Here is a 24,922-nt window from a genome sequence, read left to right as displayed (position 1 = left end):
ATGGAGTCGATGTTATTGAAGTATCGGGGTTAGGAGATTATATTTTATTATCGGAGTCGTTGTTATTAGAGATGTTACTGGAGATGCTGATATTGATAAATTTAAATTATATAAGTGTTTGGATGTGGTGCTTTGTTAATGATTATTAAATGCATAATTGCTCGTATATGATGTTCATTATATATTTCTTATATGCTATTATGATTAAATGTGTGTGTTTCATTTGTAAATTTATTACTTGTTTGAATTAGTTTCAAACCACACTGAGCTTCGGCTAACCCCGTTTCTTTCATCCTTTTTAGACAGTTCAAGATATTAGGATCGGATCGATATTTTGAGGATCTAGTTTCAATTACCAGTATTTTACTCTATCAATAATTGACAGACTATGGAATTTGATTTTATTTTTAATTACTTCGAAACTGCGTTTATATTACTAGACTTTTATTACTTTCAAGTATTTGGACATATTTTATCTTTATGTTAAAATGTTTATTTTATGTTACTATGAAATATATTTATTTTAATCACATAAAATTTCTAAGTCACTCGGTGAAGTACAATGACATCCTATATTTAATCGAAACATTTTGCCTGTCCTGTTCTGGCCATATCATTGTTCGCACCCTTTCCAAGTAAAAACTTAAATGTCTAAGCATCTCTATATGGCCAGTTGGCCACTCACTGCTGCAAGGTGAACCGGACCCCAAAGAGAGGATTCCGATCACTATGTGCTGCTAATAGAAGAATTCAAACAATCAATTCTTTGATTGTCGTAGCCTGCAGCAGCCTCGAGCGGGATAGAGCCCAATCGACTCCGGAACTTGACATCGGGCTCAAATTCAAGCAGTAATTGGACAATATCAGGTCTACTTTGAGCTATAGCAATATGTTTGACCCTGTGAATCAACTAGTTTCCATGTGGGATAACTAAGCTCTAGTACCTTTCTAATTCCATCCGTTGGACCGGACCAACCAAAACAAGTTGAACCAACAAACATGATTTTGATACCACTAAACAGCCATCACAATGTTTCGTTCAGTGAATTTAGTCCTCTAAACAACAATTAAAGTCATACCAACGTAGTTATCCCACTTATGATTTAAAGTTGTAATATCTTGATAATGTTACTCAAATTAAATTTATAAGATAAAATACTTTATTAAATAGTAGAAAGTTAAATGTGTGTATCCACGTTAACACAAATAAAATAAAATAAAAATTAAAAGCAATAAATTAACAAGTATTCACATTTTTTCACATGTAATAACGAATACGGATTACCTTTTTCTTGGTAAAAGAAATACCTTATTGTCATATAATCAATATATTTCATTCACACCTTGCATATGTAATAACGAAGATGATGATGATGATCTAATCACTGTCACTATCACTGCCGCTCTTATGGCCGTCTTTATGCTTCTTTTTCCCCTTCTTTTTCTTCTTCTTCTCTCCATCGCTGCCATGACCGTCCTTGTCCTTCTTGTGATGCTTATCGTCTTTGTCTTTCTTGTGGTGCTTGTCGTCGTCGTCTTTGTCGCCGGTGATCTTGTCTTTGATCTTATCTATTATCCCTTCATCTTTATCATGATGTTTGTGATCCTTGTGATGTTTATCGTCTTTACTTTTCTTGTGATGCTTGTCGTCGTCGTCTTTGTCGCCGGTGATCTTGTCCTTGATCTTATCTATTATCCCTTCATCTTTATCATGATGTTTGTGATCCTTGTGATGTTTATCGTCTTTACCTTTTTTATGATGTTTGTCGTCGTCATCTTTGTCACCGGTAATCTTATCCTTAATCCCTTCATCTTTGTGATCTTTATGATGTTTGTCCTTCTTTTCTCTTTCTTTTCGTCGTCGCTGTCGCCTCCCATCATGTCCTTCAGCTTATCTACAATTCCCGACATTTTTTTTCAACTTTTGTATTATGATACTTATTATTGCAATGGGAAAAGATATGTTATGGGGTTGCTATTTATACATTTGCATCTATTGGGTAAATGACTATATTGTCCTCATTGTGTGTATACTGTGGATTTCCTCTTTGCCTAATTTAGTTCACTTTTATAGGATAAAAATGAGGGAGAACTAAAATTAATCTCTCCCTTTCGTTGGGTTATCTATTTTTTAATTAATTAATTAATATAAATTAAATTAATTTTCATTCAAAAATGAATGATATAAATTGTGCTAAAACCGATTAACTTCTTTTAATTTGAGGGGAGAGCTATGACCATTGTTAGTTCATGTGAGCTGAAGAAGACGATGATTATTTAAATTTATTGAGAGATTTATCAAAAATAAAAAATAAAAATAAAGAATCTATTGAGAGAGTTAGAGTTTAGGATCCCTTTTAGTCATGTATAGAGATTTATATAGTGACCCTTAGTATTTGTGTTAGTCTAAAGTGATGATGATTATTCATAGGCTGAGGAGCTAAAAGATATATTGTTGTATAATCAATTTAATTCTAGCAGATCACGTGAGTCAATCAAAATCATATTAAGGAATTATAGTTGTTCGAAGGATATTGGACTTCAGAGACTCCGACTGAAATAGGAACAACAACAAAGATGCAACTTGCGAGCAGGTACAACACTTGATGCAACAATATCCGTCTCTTGATTGAGAGAATATCATATATTAATTAAGTGACTAAAATGAAACTTTGAGAATAGATAAGTAATTAAACGTAATTTACTCCTAAAAAATTAATTTAAACCTTTACTTAAGAAATTAAATTAAACCCCAAAATATTTTGTCAAAACCCGCTACTGTATATTTCCCAGTTCTGTTTATATGATTTCTCTAAAGGATTATATATAAACAATTTTGAAAATTTAGTTTAACCACCATAGATGTAGAGGTATAAACGTTTAATATTAAAATATTAATAATTATTTTTAAACAAATATTATCTTGTAATTATCTCATATTAATATAAAAATAATTAAAATTATATTTATTCTTTTAGTAAATAGTGTAGGTTCCAATATTCAAATCATAAGGCCAGTGCCACGTACATATTCATAACCAACTTTATCCCTAATCACTAGTAATCATCTGCTCTGCCTACAAGCTGACATAGCCATGACACATCTACTAGGCACATAATGTTAAATTGTGACTCAGCGCAGTGTAAGGTTTTTTAAGGTCCCTGTAATATTACAAATTGTATTCATAACATAAAAATATCGAGAACTTCAAGTCGTAATGTTCCTTATATCTATATGGGTAATTATTCAGTTATTATTTAGCCATTTTATTTTTATTATCGATCTTTTAATTTGGTATAAGATATCACTTAATTATTTAATTTGTTCAATCAAACAATTTGTCATTAAGAATGATGGAAATACAGACGTGACAGTTAAAAGAATTAACATAATTCTACATTTAGTCTTTAATATTTATATTCTCTCAATCTGGTTCTAATTTAAGTTTAATTCAATAAATTAATGACACGTGTCAATATATGTTGGATGATTTTTTATTAATTTTAATTAATTAATTAAATTTTTTATCCCAAGGGGAGTCAAATCTTGGCTACAGCGCTAAAGGAAGCATGGCAATACCACAAGGCTATCTTCACGTTTTGTGTTAGATATTACACAATAACATATATATTTTGATACTAAAGTAAATGCCACCTAAAAATTGAGTATTTTTAATTTAATTAATAATTTAATTGTTTATTAAATATAAAATGCATAAAAAATATAAACGATTTAATTTATATTTAAATGTTCGAACCATTAATATTTTTTGAATATTTTATTTTTCTTGCATAAAAATATTTTAAATATTTTTATGCAAGAAAAATAAAATATTCAAAAAATATTAATGATTCGTACATTTAAATATAAATTAAATCGTTTATATTTTTTATGTATTTTATATTTAATAAACAATTAAATTATTAATTAAATTAAAAATACTCAATTTTTAGTGGCATTAATTTTAGTATCAAAATATATGTTATTTTGTAATTTCTAACATAAAACGTAAAGATAGCACAGTGGTATTGCCATGTTTCCTTCAGCGTGGTGACTTGTGTCACCTCCTGATTGGATAAAATGAATTAATTAAATAAATTAAAATTAATAAAAATCCTTCAATCATGTATTGACATGTGTCATGGTCTTGTGCTGACACATGTCAAGCCCTGAGTGAATGATTTATTTATTAAATTAAACTTAAATTAGGAATAAATTGAGATAACATATAAATATTAAGGATTAAATGTAGAATCATGTCAATTCTTTAAATTGCCATGTCAGCACTTCCATCCATGGCAAGTGGTCTGATTAAACAAATTAAACAGTTAAGTGGTGTCCCACACCAAGTTGAAAGATCGGGGGCAAAACTAAAAGGGTTAAATAGTTAAGTGGCCAATTGAATAATTTACCCTATCAATAATTATGACACGGAATCATAACCGCAACAGCGACTGCAATCATAATTTAGTACCATGAGAACTTCAAGTCCCACGAGCACAGTCTAATATAGCGAACATTGCAAACGACACCAGATTACAGGAGAAGGAGAAGCAATAGGAGCAGAAGAAATCAGAAAGAGGAAAGATAAGCAAAGAAATGAAGATTGCCACTAGGGTTTAGAGAAAAATGAGGAGAGTGGAGAGAAATGTTGAAGCAATTTTTCAGGGCTATTATTATTGAATAACCCCTTTATGTACGGCCAGATTTTCAGGGATTTGATGGATGAATGTTATTTCTTACAATGTTTTCTTTTCTTTCGATGGTGTTGAGTTTGTTGGATGTAATTTGATTTGAATGTCAGAATGTGATATACTTTTCTTGTCTATTGAGGTGTTAAAAATAGGATTTTTTATGTTAAGAGGACAAATTTGAACTCTTAAAATTTTAGGGGAGGCGAACTTGAATTTATAAAATTTTAGGGAGTCAAAAATAAATTTTCAATAGGAAATACATAGAAAAATTATAAAAATATGTAGTAATTTTACAATTTTAGGGGCTTCCACCCGACACCGCTCCCTCGATCCATCCTTGGTGTTAGAGTAGTTCTGTTGTGTTTGCTTTTGTCAGTTGTGGTCTATTGAAATGTCATCAGTTGCATGAATAGGTGAGATGATCTTGAGTATTGTAACAGCCTCAGATCGATGCGGGTAATCCGATCCGAGGTGTCACATTAGAGCCACCAGAGTGACCCACTGTAAAATCTAAGAAAAAAATTAAAATTTCTGTTAAAACGCGTAAAATCATAAAACTATTTATAATTAAAATACAAGTTCAGAAAACCATTCATATATTACAAACATAATTAAAATCATACAAGTTTCAGACTTAATATATAAATCAAATGTGGCTACATGCCCCTCCTAATTATATGCATCGTACACCGCAAGCAACATCAGTGGAACTCCTTTACTAATGTCGGTAAAAGCACATGATCAAACTCTTTAACCTGAAATGATAAGTAACAGAGTGAGATTTAGAAAGCTCAGTAATACAGAACTACGAGATGAATGCAATAGGCAATCAAGTATAAGGTAAAGCATAAATTCCTTAACGGGACAATCATCATCAGATTCTGGTGGAGAATTCATATTCCATTAGCTAAGTCTTCAATTACAAACAATAATTTACGGTCTGAAGGAAGTATTCATAGAGAGACAGATTCAGAAGATTAAATTGGGGAGTCTAGTGTGTTCCAACAAAACAGAGAAATATGTAAATATTCTTTACAAACATTAGTAGTTTAAAACATATTTTAAAACCTCAGTAATACCCTCCAACTGAACACCGATATGCATTTCCCCAAAACTACATCCATAAGGACTTACCCTAGGCCCATTGGGTGTAGGTGCCAACCTAAGGTAGCACCTTGGGTCTATAAGGTCTTACCCTAGCCGGAGCGTAGGTGCCCACCCGAGGGGTGTGCGCTCAGGCCCATAAGGACTTACCCAATGCAAACAGCAGAGGAGCCACCCTAAGAGAGTACCTTAGGGTCATAAGGTCTTACCATTAGGCACATTGGGCCCAGGAGCCCACCGTTTATTTATATTGTGTTTCATTTTAGTCCTAAATGTTTGTTATTATATCTATTTAAGTATTTAGATTTTTTACTGTTGATTTTGTGTAGTATTCGTTTGGTCACTCATATTCACTAGTATATAAAATCATGTAATTTTTTCTTTGAAGCTTGTGTTTAACCTTGTATTCATTTCAGTCACTATTTTCGATTTATTTCTTAATTTCTTGAGGTTTATCACCCATTTAATCCTCATTGTTCTGTTTCTTTTAGTTTTTTATTCTTGAAATTTCGCATGATATATTTTGTGTTGCATTTTCATTGGAATTATTATGTATATATATTATATTTATTACTATTTATTTATATACTTTTTCTGTACGAATGCCTTGTATTTTAGATTATTGTTCTCGTTTTTATATATTAAATTTACAATATATTACCATTGATAAGTTTAGCTAATGTTTTATGAATATTATATGTACATATTTTACATATATTTTTAATTCTTATATTTATGTATATAAGTCTAGGGATGTATACTTATATGCATCTGTGTTCTGTATGTATATTATTATTATGAAACATTTTTGTGCATTAATATTGATAAAAATATAAAATATTTTCGTATTCATTTTCAAGAACACTATTCATCGAATGGGAAAAGAAAAGGACCACTTTATAGAAGTAGTGCAATTCAATACAGCATTCGAATGAAATGTGAACTTGAAATAAATCGAACGTTTTATTTATTAAAATGATAGTAATTTTTATTTTATTTTATTTTTATGTTATTTATTTTATTTATTTTACTTCTATTCTATTTTAATTTAAGTGTTGACAATTTATGTTTTTTTAGAAAAAATAATGATTTATTTCATGCAAGTTGTGGTATTAATTTCTTATTAACTTAATATTTTTAAACAATTCAAGGAGAGAACATTCTTTTACAGAGAAGAAATAGATGTGATAGCTTTCCCGATTGAAGATTGAGGATTGCGAATCTCGAGATTTCTTTTTCAATTCAAAGAATGTTCCCTAATAATTAATTCGAAACAAATTATTCAATGTTCAATAAAAGGATCATACTTTAAAAATTGATTCAAATTTACAATGTCCACCATTTACAACAATCTATAGGCGACTAAGCACCAATTTTGGGCGTTGTGGGGTGCTTATCCTTCCCCACGCATAATCGATTCCCAAATCCTAAATATTTTTTTTGGTAAACGTGGACCAACTTTTGTCTTTTAAATGATTTAGTTCTTTAATTATTTTAAAAGACGTTTTTAGGTACTCGATCTATCTAACCCAGAGGTCGATGGTGACTCCCATTCAAAATAATTCGAATTAATTCAAAATTCCAATTTTCTTTAAATAAAGTCATAATTGGTTTTTAAAATAAAATTTTCAAAAATGGTTATGACAAGGTTATTTGGGTACTCGGGGTAATTCTGGTCATTTCTGAGCTCAAGGTTATTTCAATTGTTTCCTTCAATCTAATCATAAGCATTATTTCCAGTAATTTCATTTTTGAGTGCTTAATCAAGAAATCTGAGATTTTGGGTTTTTACCCTCTCGGAGATAAAAAACTGATTATTATAAATTTTTATAAACATATCAGAGGTTTATTAGGAGAAACGATAAATTTATCGGGTCAAATGTGGTTCCTTAAGTCAATTCCACTTTTAGAGTTAATTCGGGTCATTTTTATCTTTTAAGGGTAATTTCATAATTTCTTATCCTCATATTTCTGACATTAAAACTATGTAATGGGTAATTTCGAAATCTAAGAATTCTGGGGTTAATTGATTTATCAATAACCACTAAACTTGAATTATTTCTTATCAATCTTCTAGTCTCTTATACAAGTTATCTGAGTCCTTTTTCCAAACAGATCAAGAACTTAAACAGATGGTTCAGGGCTAAATTTAGGTCCAATAAAAAAATTTCATGTCATTTCTACTATCAGAGGTAAAATTATGTCATATTTGTATCTTAAGGACATTTTCATTATTTTACCGGGATCAATATAGGTTCAGAATAATTAATATTTATTCCTAGCCCAACCATGTTTATTTATGCATAAACCTTTTACTAGCATGTACCATATAACATGCAATGAGTAGTAAAGTATTACCACGATTTTTAAGCCACACCGGTCGACCAATTAATCTCTATTCGATCACTCTAGAACTTGAATTCAATGGATACATGGCAAAAGAAATTGCATCAGAAATGGGTCTTAAATGTGAAAATCGGATCGAATAAAAAAATAAAACACTGAAAAATAGCTTACAGTGTTTGATTTTGGCGAAATGGACTGCAAAATCAGACTTAGGACATAAAAAAAAATCAGGATGGGTGGTCCCGAAAAAGTCAACAATCGGTCAACAATCGATAAATGTCGATTAACGATCTGTCAATGGCTCGGCTCAAGTCAACGGATCAGCGCAAAGATGACTCGGCTCGACTTGGGTAATCGGCTCGGGCGACTCAGCTTGGCTCGACTCCCCCAAGCAACAAACGACGCCCATGCGCAGGGGCAACACGTGGGGCGCCTGCGGTGGCCTCCAGTGGTTAGACGGCTACCATTGTTTTCAGAATTCAATTTTGAAAGTTGTGGATTAACTTATCGGTGTTACTTTGCAATGGTGAACGGCGGAGGAGAGTTTTTTTTACCACGGTCAAAATTTGTTTACGCTCACCCCCTTTACGCCATGACTTTCGGTGACAACTCGACCACTGGTCGACTCCTCTCAGCACAAGGAACACAATGGTGTCAACGGTGTAGCAATCGGAGGCCTGGACGATGACAAAACGATGGTGGAAGCTTTCTTAGGAAAGAGAAAATGAAGATAAGGAGGGGGAGATAGAAAAAAGAAAATGGGGTTTTTAATTTTGGGAAGTTTCAATACATGTGGGAGGGTTTTAAATCCATTTCACCAAAAAAATTGGTATAATTACTCTTCAAGTCATCAAATTTCCTCCCTATTTTAAACTGGTCACTAGCTTCTCATAATTTCTTTTTAATTTGAAGTTCAAACTTTGTATTCTTATAATTTAGTCCCTTAAACAACAAAAAATTTAGCACACATTTTGGGGTGTGACACAAAATAAGAGTGAGAAGATAGTTGAGTGATGAACGATATAATTTACCTATAGAAAAGTGTCATGTTGCAACAGTTCCGCAAAGTTTTTAATGTCGAAATACCAAAACGAAATGAAAAATAAACGTAAGGTATAATTTTCAAACAAATGAAAGTTTAGGTACCAAAACAGGATAAAAGGAATAGTTTAAGTACTAAACGTGTAGTTTACCCTTAAATTTAACTATTCAAATTTATATAAAAATAATATTTTTATTATTTCTTACATTATAAAGTTAATTAGATAAAGTTCAATAAATATGTAATTATACTTTACAGTCATCTTAATTTTAATTACAAGTAAATATAAAACTTGAAAAAATCTAATAAATATTAAATTATATTCTATACATCTTAAATTATAATTTTATTTTAATACATTATTATTTAAATTTATTTATTACTTAAGTATAAGAAAACATTTATTATTTTATCAAAACTGAAAAAAAATTAATAGATAAAGTCTGATTATTCTAAGTTAATTTTGAATAATACTTTCATTTTAATCCTTTTATATATATATATATATACACACACACACACAATTAAAAATAATCAAATCGTAAAAGTAATTAAAAATACTAGTTTCTAGTTGTTAATTTTAAGGGTCTGCAGTTTAGTGGTAGAGCAATTGACTTCACATTGGAAGGTCACAGGTTCAAACCTGATTGTGCATTTTCTAGTTTTCTTTCATTTTATTCTGTGCAATTTTCGGCATTAAGTCGTCATTGCTTGGATAAAAACTAATCTATTTATGTTCTGTTTTCTGCTTAATCACACCCGCGCGTGGGAATAAGATTTTTAAAATTTTCCGTTTCGGAATTAATTTTCAAAATGTCTTGTTTCAGAATTAATTTTCAAAAGTCTTTTTCGGAATTAAATTTTAAAAATTCTGTCTCGGAATTAATTTTTAAAATATCATGTTTCGGAATTAATTTTTAAAATATCATGTTTCGGAATTAATTTTCAAAGATCTTGTTTCGGAATTAATTTCAAAAGTCCTGTTTCGGAATTAAATTTCAAAATGTCCTGTTTTGGAAATAAATTTTAAAATTTCCTATTTGGAAATTCATTTCTAAAATGTCCTGTTTAAAATATATCCTGTTTCTGAATTAAATTTTAAAATGTCCTTTTTGGAATTAATTCTTTTATTCTGCTTCTTTTATTTTATTCTTTGCAATTTTCGGCATTAGCTCGTCATTGCTTTGATGAAAACTAATCGGTACTTCTTTAAAAATAAATTCCATTATGTTTTCTGGGAATAAGATTTTTAAAAATTTCATATTTGGGAATTAATTATTACAATGTTCTGTTTTAGAATTAATTTTTAAAATGTCCTGTTTTGTAATTAATTATTACAATATCCAGTGCTCAAAATTAATTATATTAATTTCTATGTTAGGAATTAATTATTAAACTGTCCTGTGTTCGTAATTAATAATTATAATATCTGACCCGAATTAACTACTAAAATATCCAGCGGTCTGAATTAATTGCTAACATATCAGCTCTCGGAATTAATTGTTGAAACATCCATGTACCGAATTAATATCCTATTTGGGAATTAATAAACTGTCCTGATTTTGAGATTAATATCCAACGTACGGAATTAATTCTTAAAATAACTAATGCTTAGAATTAATTAGTAAAATATTATCCGTTGCTAGTTAATTACTCAAATATCTACTTTTCCGAATTAATTATCTGAATATCCTGTGTTCGGAATTAATAGTACAGTATAGCGTTCAGAATTAATTATTAAAATATCCAGTTTGTGTATTAACTATCCAGTGCTCAGAACTAATTCTAAAATATCCGTACTAGAATTAATTATTGAAATGTCTCGTTTTGGAATTAATTATTAAAATATCCTGCGGTAGAAATTAATGATTAGGATATCCCGCGTTTAGAATTAATTAGTAAAAACCAGCGATAGAAATTAATTATTAGTATATCCAGTTTTTAGAACTATTTATTAAAATATCCTTCTATAGAAATTAGTTATTACCATATCCAGCTTTTAGAATTAATTAGTAAAATATCTGCGATAAAAATTAATTATCGGATATCCAGTAGGGGTGTGCAAAAAGATCTGATCCGATGACCCGATCTGAAAATTTGGATGATCGGATCGGATAAGATCGACTTTCGGATCATCCAAAAATTCAAAAAAAAAAAATTGGCTTTAAATTTAAGATACATTTAACCCAATAAATCAGTAATTCACTAGCCTATTAAAGATTTGACTCAATAAAAAGTAGAATATTTAATTATTTTTATGTGTAGTAATTAAATATATATATATATAGTAGAAGTATCAAATATATAACATTAAATCACAAAATTTAAAATTTTAAAATTAATTTTTTGTCAAATTAAATTTTATATTCGAATTCGGATGTCCGATCTGATAGAATTTTGGATATCCGATTTTTTTCAAAACGGATACAAATCACTATTTTAGTTATATGAAATTTTCAGATATCCAAATTTTCAGATCAATATAATATCCAATTTTACACACCCTAATATTCAGCATTTAGAATTAATTAGTGCGATAGTAATTGATTATAATGTATGTCAAGCATTTGGAATTAATTATTGAAATATTTGCGATAGAAATTGATTAATAGAATATCCAGCGATTAAAATTAATTAGTAAAATATTCCACGATAGAAATTAATTATTAAAATATCCGAGATAGAAAAAATTATTAGAATATGCAGCGTTTAGAATTAATTAGTAAAATATCATCCAGCGTTTAGAATTAATTATTAAAATATCAACAGTTAGAAATTAATTATTAGGATATCCAGCATTTAGAATTAATTAGTAAAATATCTTGCAATAGAAATTAATTATTAGGATATCCAGCTTTTAGAATTAATTATTAAAATTTCTCCGATAGAAATTAATTATTAGGATATCTAGCGTTTAGAATTAATTATTAAAATATCTCTATAGAAATGAATTATCCAGTGTTTAGAATTAATTCGTACTGATACATGCCACTAAAAGTAAAAAATAACATCATATATCGTACTGTTACTAGTGATATGTATGTCTTTCTAAAAAGATGTTATGATGGCTCCTTACTGCTTGTACTTATCTTTATTAGAACTTACATATGAAAATCATCTCGTGTTAAGTATAACTTAGTGAGGAAATAATAATCTAAGGTGAGAAAAATAATAATCTAAGGTGAGAAAAATATGAAAATATAATAAACATAAATAAAATAATTCAAATTAAAACATTAAACTGTCAAACCAACTTTTCAAGTCGATTTCTTCACTAAGACCTGAAATGTCTTTCAACTCATGAACTCATGAAAATTCTGATAAACAATGTCTGATAAAATAATCACATCATTTTTTCTGTCAACTGAAAATCATTCACAACTTTCATATTCATTTTCATAACCCAATGTATATTTATGAGAACATAAGATACGTGGTAAGGTGTGCACTATGCATGACACGGTGCAAATCATAATTGATACTGAGATATGATGCACTTCAGTGCCATCATAACCTGAACACCAACGGTGCTGGACATTGGTATACGAATGTACCAAAACTAATATGATAACTAATAACATTAATACACGAATGTACCAAAACTGATAATTGATAAGTACTCAACTAATGGCATGCCAAGTGTACCAACAATTCTCATTACACATACAATGGGCTCATGTATCATAAATAAATTCATCATCAAAATATCATGTTTGGGCAATTCATACCCTAAACCATTAATAAAATTGATATAAAATATTATGAAAACATTATTTATAAGCTTTATAAATCATACTGTAAATTGGAATGAGATTGACTTATTGCAAGTCGTTCTCAATCAAAATAATTAAATAAATAACTACACTCACATTTGCCTCACTATAGTACCCTTTACGCGATATTCCTAATCATTTGCTTTTCCTTTTTCTTTCGAATCATCCATGTTGCTAGATTTGTCGTGGTCTGACAATACCAAAATAACACAAAGTGTTCGAACTACATATTAGAATCGTACTAATATAAGTTGATTTTAACATTCGAAAATTTATAAAATAAAAATCGGGATTAAAATAATATCACACTAAATCATATCTCCACTATAATTTCTAACTTCTCAAAATACTCATACAAATCCATGAATATTTATTTTCATCCTTAACCCTTCGTCTTTTGCTAATTTACACAAGTTCTGAATTCTTTTTAGAATTCACCTCAACCTTTTCATTTAGTTCATAATGATCCTTCATCATTAAAATCATTGAACATTAATTATAAAAATTCCAACACTTTAATAAAATGCTCAAATCAATATCTCAACATTCCAAACATTTATAATTTCAACTCAAACTTTCCTAACTTTCGACCTAACTTTATAAATCTGTAATTCAACCCCAACTCAATATTTAATTCAAAATTCAACATACTAATAAATTTTCCAGCATTCAATAATTTACCCAAATAATACTTCTACATTTAAGAACTTACAAACAAGTCCCCAAGGTTTTGAACCTGTCGAATTCCACCTCAAGATTGACCAAATTTGCAATTTGGTTTTCAAACAACTTTCCAACTAAAATTCCAGCATTATAAATATCAAAATCAACATTGAATCCTTCAAGTATTTCAATCTTACAATAATATCTCACAATTCCAAAAACTTGTAAACTAGATCTTTTGCACTTTTAAGGTTCCAAATTGATCCAAATCAATCTCCAAACAACATAGAATACTTCTAATATCATTTCTAATTCATAGGAAATTTTTCAACATTTTCCCCAAAATTTTCTTCCCTATGGTCGAATACATTCAAGTCACCTAGGGTGACTTTTTGTTCAATTTCAAGCATGAATCCAACCTCCTATGATTAAATTCATGCATTTCCAATCATCACAACATCAAATTGAATCAAAATCTCATCATTTTCACAAACCCTAACATGGCCAAATCTTATTTACACATGTACAATTAATTCTAACTATTTTACATGCTTTAAAAATCATCACTAACATTAAAAACATATAAATCCTTCAACAACTCTTTAAAATCACTAAACTCTTCATAACCCTAATTATCAAATCTCATCACACAATCATCTTCACCGTGAAATTTTGGTACCAAATGATAGAAAATTTCATGTAGATTAATTCTCTATCTAATTGCTAAACTCAAAAATCAAATAAATAGCTTCAAAAAATCAAACTAAAAATTCTTACCTTGAAGACTTGAACTTTCGGCCCTTGGAGAGGAAGAAGCTGAAAATGTTCAACTATTCTTGAATATTCTAATGTTAATTAGCCTTAACACATGGCTTATTAATAATATAATTGAATTTTTTATTCAATTATTAGGAAATTCCATTTTTGCCAATAATGAAACTTAAAAATTACCGTTTTCCATTGTCATATTTTCCATTAAAATATTCCTTGGTCAAAGATGAATCAACTTGGCTTTTAATTTTCACTTTGGCCATGCAATTTTTGAAATTTGTATTCTAGTCAATAAAATTCCACTATTTCGGTCAAATCTGAAAAATTTCACTGTTCTGAGCCAAATTTCTCTGATTAAAATATGAAAATAATATTTCCAACCATTTTCTAACATCCTTCAAATTTTCATAATATTCTAGTTCGATCCGACTATCCGATTTCAATACCGAATTTTATTACGTTATAACTTTTAACACAAATCCCGTACCAAAAAAATGATTCCCATTAAAATTTCTGTTTTAATCCAAACTTTTCATTTACAGGCTAAAATATATAACTTTTAAAATTACAATTTTGATCCCTAAATTTTTCAAAGTTTATAATTTAGCCACTAAACTTTTAAAACTTATATTTTAGTCACTAGACAAAATTTGGGGTATGACAATTCCTCCCTTAAATAAAATTCATCCTCAAATTTTCCCTGCGTATTTACATACCTGAATTAAACATATAAGGAAACTTTTTCTTCATATATTTTTCTTGTTCCCAAGTTGCTTCCTCAACTTTATGGTTTCGCCAAAGATCTTTTACCAATGGAATCGTCTTATTTCTTACTTCTTTGATTCCATGTGCTAGAACTTTACTGGCTCCTCTTCGTATGATAAGTCTGGTTGAATCTCAATTTCCTCCAGTGTAATCACATGTGCATGATCTGATCGATATCTTCGAAGCATCGACACATGAAATACAATATGAATCTTGTCCATCTCTGGAGGTAACGCCAACTGATAAGCTACTGGTCCAACTCTCTTTATAATCTCATATGTTCCGATGAATCTTGGACTTAATTTCCCTTTTCGTCCAAATCTCATAACCTTTTTCCAAAGTGACACTTTAAGAAATACCTTATCACCTACTTGATATTCAATCTCTTTACTTTTTAAATCATCATAAGATTTTTGTTTATCAGCAACTATCTTGAGATTATCTTGGATTACCTTCATTTTGTCTTCCACCTCCTTAATTAGATCTGGACCAATTATATCTCGATATTTTGGTTCATACCAATTCAATGGCGTTCGGCATTTTCTTCCATACAATGCTTCAAAATGAGCCATTTTGATACTTGATTGATAATTGTTGTTATAAACAAACTCTGGTAAAGGAAAATACTTTTCCCATTATCCTTTGAAGTCAATAACACATTGCCCTTAGGATGTCTTTAAGTATCTAAATAGTTCGCTCAGATTGACCATCTGTCCGAGGATGATAAGTTATGCTGAAATTTAGTTGGGTTCCTATTGTTTCATGTAAAGACTTCCAAAATCTCAAAATGAATCTTGAATCTCTATCTGAAACTACCGAAATAGGTACTCCATGAAGTCGTACTATTTCTGTGATATACAATTCAACATATTTGTTTATAGAGTAATCCTCTCGAACTGGAATAAAGTGTGTTGTCTTCGTCAATCTATCCACGATCACCTAAATCGAATCTTTCTTACTGGGTTTTCGAGGTAAACATGTCATGTAACACCCCAACCCGTACCCGACCCGGATACGAATCCGATGTGTCATGTTAATTATTCAAAACATGTATATTTATAAAAAAAAACATAGAAAAATTAAACTTTCATTAATATAAAGTTAACCATTTATATAAATAAGTTCAAAACATTACAAAATCGATCAGAACATACATACTTCACGACTTTGTTTACATGCCAACATGTTTATTACATAAAAATACATACTTTGCAAAGTCTTTATGATCCGATCTCCGAGTGGAGGTATGTTATGTTGCAATTCCTAAGCCTGATCCTCTTGCTTATCAGTGCCTACGTGTAAAACACTTACACGCTAAGCCATAGACTTAGTGAGGCATAAACTATATAACAATACATTTTATTATGAATATGAACATGCAATTCTGATTATGCAAATACAAACATACTTATTATATCATAGTTCAATCATGTCATATATGATTCAGTGTAAACAATAATAATATGATAGCATGTAATCCTTTAAATACTCTTTATAGATTTTATAAGCCCATGTACATTACTGAGAACTGAAGGTATGCGAGTACTTTGAGGTTGTGCACATATGTTGTTACCACAACTCGTATAAGGATCCACTGAGTGGCATGCGAAATCTATGTCTTGAAGGACCTATGTAACCCTCCGACTCTTGGCATGCCAACTATACCTATTGTAATACCCCAAATATTAAGTCGGGGACTAAATTTAAAAGAATTTAAAATTTGATGATTTAATTGAATAATTGGTAAAAGATGAGCAAAAGATTTGAAATAGTATCTTGAACTAAATTGTAACAATAAAGGAGTTAAGAGGGCATTTTGGTCTTTTGAGAGAAAAAAATGAAATTTAAAAATAGTTAGGGATTTTTTTAAATAGGAAAAAAAGAGGAAAGTAAGTGTATTTTCTACATTTCTTCTTCTTCTTTTTCTTCTTCACGTGGGTGCCCTCTTCTCCCTAACATAAGGTAAATTCTTCTTAGCTAGTGTTTTCTTTAAATTATGGGTTGTTTTGGTTATGTTAAGTGATATATGTGCATAATAATGGATTAATGAAGATTAAAGTCATGAAATGGAGAAAATATTGGTGATTTTAGAAAATGTGTTTTGAAATGAAATGTTAGTATATTGGTGTTTATTGAGGTTTATTGGTAGATTTGACTTACCAAAGAGATAAATGAGAGATTAGAAGTATTAGATGGGTTAAAGAACATATTAGAAAAAGTAGTCTGATTATTAAAAATTGAATGTTCTTGAATGATTTTAGATGTTCTAAGAGGCTAAATGAGGGAATATTAGTATGGATAGTTAAGGAGGAGTTTAATAGAATTTTTAAGGGTAAATGAGAGGCAAATTGGCCAAATTTAGGTAAATTTCGAGTGAAAAACTGGAAAATCTGGGTAGGGGTATCGGTACCCTATGGAATAATACCGATATCCTAGGCAAGAATTAGGCTAAATTATATAAGAGGTATCGATACTGATTCAACCAGTATAGGTACCCAAGCAATGTGGTATCGATACCATGGTAAGGGTATCGATACCAATAGACATAGAATCTAATTTGGGTATCGATACCTATAGGGGGTATCGGTACCATAACATAGGGGTATCGATACCATGGTGAGGGAATCAATACCAGAGGGCCAGAACTATTAAATTTTAGCTAATAATGTTGAAGGAGATTAACAATAAATTTTTTGAATAATGTTAAGTTACAATTGTTAGGAAACATACTAACAATTAATATTATACATGTCTTTAATGAATGTGGAATAGATCACAAACAAGCTCCTGAGTCGAGTAAGTCGAAAGGCAATGGCCAAGTTCCGAAATAATTATCTTATCCTTTTTTGATATCTAAGCAAGGCAGGCCAGGTGAGTATATTCATTGTATAGAATCAATACAATTAAAATGTTTAAATTGTAAAGTATGTTTTACAATATTTACTAAGTTTTATTTAAGGTATGAAAAGAATTTTATTAATAAGTTCTAGAGTATGAAATGCTCTAAAACTAATGAATAAAAGAATAATGCATATGGGTGCATTAGTGGCATGAAATTATGCTTTAGCTGATATGTATATGGGTACATTATCGGCATAAAAGAATAATGCATATGGGTGCATTAGTGGCATGAAAGGATGCCTTAGATGATATGTATATAGGTACATTATCGGCATAATAGAATAATGCATATGGGTGCATTATTGGCATGAAAGGATGCCAGAGTTGAAATGCATATGGGTGCATTATCAACAAAAAAGTATACTAGAGTTGAAATGCATATGGGTGCATTATCAACAGAAAAGTATGTTAGAGTTGAAATGTATATGGGTACATTATCAACAGAAAAGTATATTATAGTTGAAATGTATATGGGTACATTATCAACAGAAAAGTATACTATATTTGAAATGCATATGGGTGTATTATCAACAGAAAAGATGTTAAATTTTAAAATGCATAATGATGTATTATAAATATAAATGGAGGTTATAAACTAAAGAAAGAATCATGGCAAATATGATAAAGGGGAATGGTCATTATTAATGCAAATAAAGATGAACAATCAAAGGTTATGACAATTTCAATATATTAAGTGTATGAATTTTCGTATAAAAATATATGTGTATGAACATAAGAATTTCATAATAAGAAAAATGGACCTATATATTGGTAATGGGTATGCCAACCACATAGATTATTGAAATGGTTGAAGAATAACTGTATAAACACTGTTTGTGCATCTTAATAAATGAACAGAAATAAGAAGTTGGTAAATTACCATGTGAGCATTAAGGGTGCAAATGTATAAGGTTTATAATAAATTAAAAGTGAGTTAATTGATATGAAAAATAAGTATTAGACTATAACTATTTCAAAATAAAAGATGTAATGACCTAGTTGTCCAATTGACAAAAAGGTGTAAATTATGCTAGTTAGATGAACAGTTAAGTACCGTTGAGTAAAAGAATAATGGTCTAACTGTGCAATTGGCAGAAAGGTGTCAATTATGCCAGCTAGATAAAGGGTTAAATACTGTTGAGTAAGACAATAAATGAATTTTAATGTATTGTGATATGAATGGGGCATAAGTGATATGAAGTGATAATATATATATATATATATAATGTATAACCACGCATAATTGGTATGGAAGAATGTCATAAATGAAATGTATAATAATATATACAAGTATGAAAGAATACCATAATGGAAAGGGGTATAGAGGTGTATTATAAGCATAATGGGATGCTATCAATGAAAATAAAGGTTTAGGATTAAAGAGATAAATAGAGAAGAAAAATATAGAGGAACATAGGTATGCTAGGCATACTAAAATACTTAAGATAATTGTGAATGAAATACAATTTAAATGAGGAGGATCATAGAATCCTTAAGGAATATATGATTTAGTTCAAATTAAATAAAAAGGACATACTTATGTATACACAAAGGGTAGGACAATCTTATTCAATTTAAGATCTTAGTTGGCATATAATTAAATTATAGTAAATATTTTTGTAATGTAATTAAGTAAATATTTAAGTATGTTACTTTCAAAAATATCTTATTTTGTGGTAAATCAAATTAAAAAAAATTACGGGTTTTCAAATGACAAACATTATTTTAAAAGTGATGTGACATTCATATCTCGTGTACAGAAGGGTATATGGGAGATGGGTGTTACACCTATAGCTCTCATATCACATAACATGGGCATTATCATTATATTTCATACATTCATATAACCATAATTTCACCACATAATCATGAACTCATGTCATTTCTCTTATAATCATATATTTCTTCTTTTCTGTCACATATCACATCTACATATGACCATCAATGTCATATCATATAATATATGTTATTTAAATATGTTCACATGAATCATATAGTATGTATCAAATCATATAAACATATATAACTCATGCATGTTTTTGTAATGATCATAATATATGCATGTTCATAACTATTGGACCATGAAGACTAACATAGGAAATAGACTTATCACAAGTCTTATTTCCATTTAACTATACCTATAGTATGCACTCACCTTAGTCTCACTTAAATTCTAAATCCACTTCTATGATTTTATCTCTTTGGATCGATCCTAACTCTGTGGTTGTTCCAGAACTTGCTTGTGCTCGATATCTACACAATCATACATATTATATACATATCAGCATTCTAATATTATAATTCGATCCTTAATTTCTTAGACCAAAAGAAAGACTTAATTCCATTTTCTACTTGGGGTAGTATCGGTACCCCCTGTAGGGTATCGATACCCACTTTGTATTCTGTAATCCTTATTTAAAAAATGGTACCGATACTAACCTTATGGTATCGGTATTCTTGGTATCGATACTACCTTCCAAGTATTGATACCCCATGAATGCCTTGGACAAATTCATACTTATGGTATCGATACTGTTCGACCAATATCGATACCTCTATACCAAAAGTCATTATTTTACTCTTGAAGTATCGGTACTGGATGAAACAATACTGATAGCCATAACTCAGATTTCTCTTTTTAAACCCAAATATTTACCCTTATCGGCTTAAAACCTTCATTTTTTATTACTTTTTATACTCTTAACTAAATAACACATACTCAAACCAATTTTATTCATCTAACACATCTTTATCTTCAAAATCTCCTCATCTATCTTGAATTTAAGAATTCTACTAAATTTCCAACATGTTCTAATTTCCATTCTAACACTTCATATTTCTTATTTCAACTAATGACAAGTCAAATTTAGTTTCAAATTCTACTTATCAACTCTTTTCCAAGGTTTCATTTAGAAACTCATTATCTTTAATCCCTCATAATTTCTTCATCTTATAGTTTTAAGATAACTTAAGCTTTTCTTAAGTTAAGTATCATATAAGGATAGAAAATCAAACTTAATTTCAACCAATAATCAACTCACAAGAAAACTCACATTTGCTATGGTAACTCACGACTGGGAGAAGAAGAAGAAGAAGAGCTCTCTAGATATTTCATTTCCTTTTTTTTTTCCATCTCCACGTGTATATATCTCTTCCATATCTCATTTTTAATTCAATAATTGATCAAATGACCATTTTGACCTTCTATCCATCATTCATTACAATTCAACCCTACATAGGATTTTTCATATAAGTCCCTGAACTATTCAATTTATCTACTTTAGTTAATAAATTATGAAGTTTTATAATTTGGTCACTAACCCGACATTGAGGATGTTACAATTTTTCCCCTTAAAAAATTCGTCCTCGAATTTTACTGCACAAAAAGATGGGGGTGTTGACTCCTCATAACCTCTTCACGCTCCCATTTTGCTTCTTCAATCATGTGATTTCTCCACAATACTTTGACCAATGGAATAATCTTGTTCCTTAATTATTTCACCTTATGAGCTAATATTTGGACCTGTTCTTCTTCATAAGTCAGATCAGACTGAACTTCTATTTTCTTTGGTGTCACAATAAGGGAGGGATCGGATCTATATCTTCGAAGCATTGAAACGTGGAAAACATCATGAATTTTCTCCATTTCAGGTGGCAAAGCTAATTGGTATGCCACTGGTCCCACTCTATTAACGATCTCATAGGGTCCAATAAACCGAGGACTAAGCTTACCTTTTCTTCCAAATGTCAACACCTTCTTCCATGGAGACACCTTTAAGAATACTTTATTTCTAACTTGAAACTTAATTTCTTTCCTCTTCAAATCAGCATATGATTTTTGTCTATTAGCTGTAGCTTTCAGATTATTTTGAATCACTTGAACTTTCTCTTTCAGTTCCTGAGTCAACTCAGGACCAAGAACTTCTCGGTTCTTAAGCTCATACTAGTTTAAAGGCGTACGATACTTTCTTGCATATAGAGCTTCATAAGGAGACATTTTTATACTTGACTGGTAGCTATTGTTGTAAGCAAATTCGGCAAGTAGCAAGTATTTTTTCCCACGATCCCTTGAACTCAATTATACAGGATCTCAACATATCCTCTAGAATTTGAATAGTCCACTCGGACTGTCCATCCTTCTGAGGATGAAACGTTGTGCTAAAGTTTAATCGAGTTCCTAATGCTTCATGCAAAGTCTTCCAAAATCTCGATGTGAATCTAGGATCTCTATAAGAAATAATCGAAACATGTATCCCGTGTAATCGAATAATCTCCCAGATATACAATTCAACATACTTATCCATGGATAAATCATTTCTTACTAGAATGAAATGAGCTGATTTAGTCAATCTATCCACTATTACCCAAATTGAATCTCTTTTATTTGGAGTCAATGACAACCCTGTCACAAAATCCATTATCACATTCTCCCATTTCCATTGAGGAATAGACATTGGTTGCAATAGTCCTGATGAAACCTGATGCTCAACTTTGACTTGCTGACAAGTCATACATTTGGACACAAATTCTGTAATACCCCAAATATGAGGTCAGGAACTAAATTGAAAAGAATAAAAATTTGATGGTTTAATTGAATAATTGTTAAAATATAAGAAAATGATTTGGAATAATGTTTTGAACTAAATTGTAGCAATAAAGGAGTTAAGAGGGCATTTTGGTATTTTAAGAGGAAAATGAAATTTAAAATTTGTTAGGGATTTTAAATAGGAAGGAAAGAGGAAAGTAAAGTGCATTTCTACACTTCTTATTCTTCTTATTCTTCTTCACGTGGGTGTCCTCTTCTCCCTAACATAAGGTAAATTCTCATTAGCTAGTGTTTTCTTTAAATTATGGGTTGCTTTAATTATGTTAAGTGATATAGTGATATTTAAGCTAAAGGGAGGGTTAAATAGAATTAAAACAAAGTTATGGATAAAATATTAGAGATGAAAGAAAATGGGTTTTGAAATGATATGTTAAGATATGAGTGTTTATTGATGTTTGCTATTAGTTTTGACTTGTCAAAGAAGTAAATGAAAGATTAGAAGCAATGGATGCGTTTAAAACAAGTTAGAAATTGTGTTGTGATTCTTAGAATCAAATGCTCTTGAGGAATATTGGATGTTTTAAGTGTCTAAATGAAGAAAAAGAAGTAGGGTTAAGTAGAGAAGTGTTATACAGTAATGTTAAGGGAAAATGAGAGGAAAATTGGCCAAAGTTGGGTAAATTTTGGGTTGAAAACTGGAAAATTTGGACAGGGGTATCGGTACCTATAGAACAGTACCGATACCATAGGCAAAAATTAGGAAAAATCATCTGAGAAGTCAGTATCAGTACCTAATGAAGTGGTATTGATACCATGGTGAGGGTATCGATACTTGATAACATTGAATCTAATTTTGGTATCGATACCATATAGGGGTATTGGTATCATAGTATAGTGGTATCGATACCTACGGTAAGGGTATCGATACCATGCAACATCGAACCTATTTTTGGTATCGATACCTGAAGGGGGTATTGGTACCGTAGTATAGAAGTATCGGTACTAGGGTAGTAGTATCGATACTATGGAGCCAAAAATATCAAACTAGGCTGATAATGTTATAGAAAGTTAATGATATGTCCTTTTTAGTATTGTTTAAGTATAATTGTTAGGAAGAATACTAACAATTGATATCGTATATATCGTTATATGGATGCTTGAGTAGATCGGAACCATGCTCTGGAGAAGAACAAAACAAAGGGTAAAGGCAAAATACCGAAGTAATTAGCATTTACGTTTTTGGATACATAGCAAGAAAAATCAAGTGAGTACATTTTTATTGTATGCAATCTAGATGAAAATGATTAGCAATCATTTAATATGAATTGTTTAATTGTTAATGTATGTTTTACTATAATTACTATGTTTTATTGAATATATGGAAATGATATTGGGTATGAGTTCGAGTATGAAAATACTAATGCATATGGGTGCATTATTAGCATGAAAGGATGCCGTAATTGTAATTTATATGAGTACATTATCAACAAAAATGTATATTATAGTTGAAATGTATATGGGTACATTATCAATAGAAAAGTATGCTAGAGTTGAAATGCATATGGGTGCATTATCAACAGAAATGTATGCTAGAGTTGAAATGCATATGGGTGCATTATCAACAGAAGAGCATGCTAGAGTTGAAATGTATATGGGTGCATTATCAACAGAATGATATACTATGGTTGAAATGTATATGGGTACATTATCAAAAGAAAAGTATATTATAGTTGAAATCCATATGGGTGCATTATCAACAGAAAAGATGTTATAATGTAAAGTGCCTAATGGTGTATTAAAAACATAAATGGAGGTTACAAATGAAAAGAAAGAAATCCTACTAAGGGTATGAATTTTTGTATTGGGAACTTTGTGTGCTAAAAGGCAAGAAATTCATAGAAATTCATACTAAGTGTATGAATTTCCGTATGGGAAATATATGGGTATAACATAAGAACTAAATAATAAGGAAATGGATTTTTTTTAGTAATGGGTATGCAAACCACACAGATTTTTGAAATGGTTGATAAATGATGATATTAGCACTAGGGATGTAAATTATGGAATAATTACTGAATTGAGAGACCTCGTAAAAGATGAAATTATCAGAAGTTTATAATAAAAGGGTAAATTATCGTAATTCTATTGGAGGAATAATTCATGAAAAATTATAGAAAAATTTAGGTATTATTGCACTGACAGTATAAGAATAATCCATAGAATTTATAATGATGGAAAAGGGTTAATTGATATGATGAATGATTAATATAATAGAGACTACTCAAAATATAAAAGATCTTGAGGCCTAACTGTGCAT

General features: G+C 30.0%; 1 protein-coding gene across 1 annotated transcript; it reads right to left on the bottom strand.

Annotated features, from left to right (window-relative positions):
- Positions 1 to 1,378: 1,378 nt before the first annotated feature.
- LOC120148510 (protein FAM133-like) lies at positions 1,379 to 22,570 on the bottom strand. The gene is made up of 3 exons (XM_039161608.1): positions 22,424 to 22,570; positions 21,792 to 22,002; positions 1,379 to 1,884 (listed from the first exon to the last, which is right to left on the bottom strand). Exons 1-3 carry the CDS (start codon positions 22,568 to 22,570, stop codon positions 1,379 to 1,381), a joined length of 864 nt encoding a protein of 287 aa, XP_039017539.1.
- Between the last annotated feature and the right edge of the window lie 2,352 nt (positions 22,571 to 24,922).

Source organism: Hibiscus syriacus, unplaced genomic scaffold (assembly GCF_006381635.1).
Source record: "Hibiscus syriacus cultivar Baekdansim isolate YM2019G1 unplaced genomic scaffold, ASM638163v2 tig00002684_pilon, whole genome shotgun sequence".
Taxonomy (NCBI): Eukaryota; Viridiplantae; Streptophyta; class Magnoliopsida; order Malvales; family Malvaceae; genus Hibiscus; species Hibiscus syriacus.
Note: the sequence above shows the minus strand (reverse complement) of the source record. Positions and strands in the feature narration are given on the sequence as shown.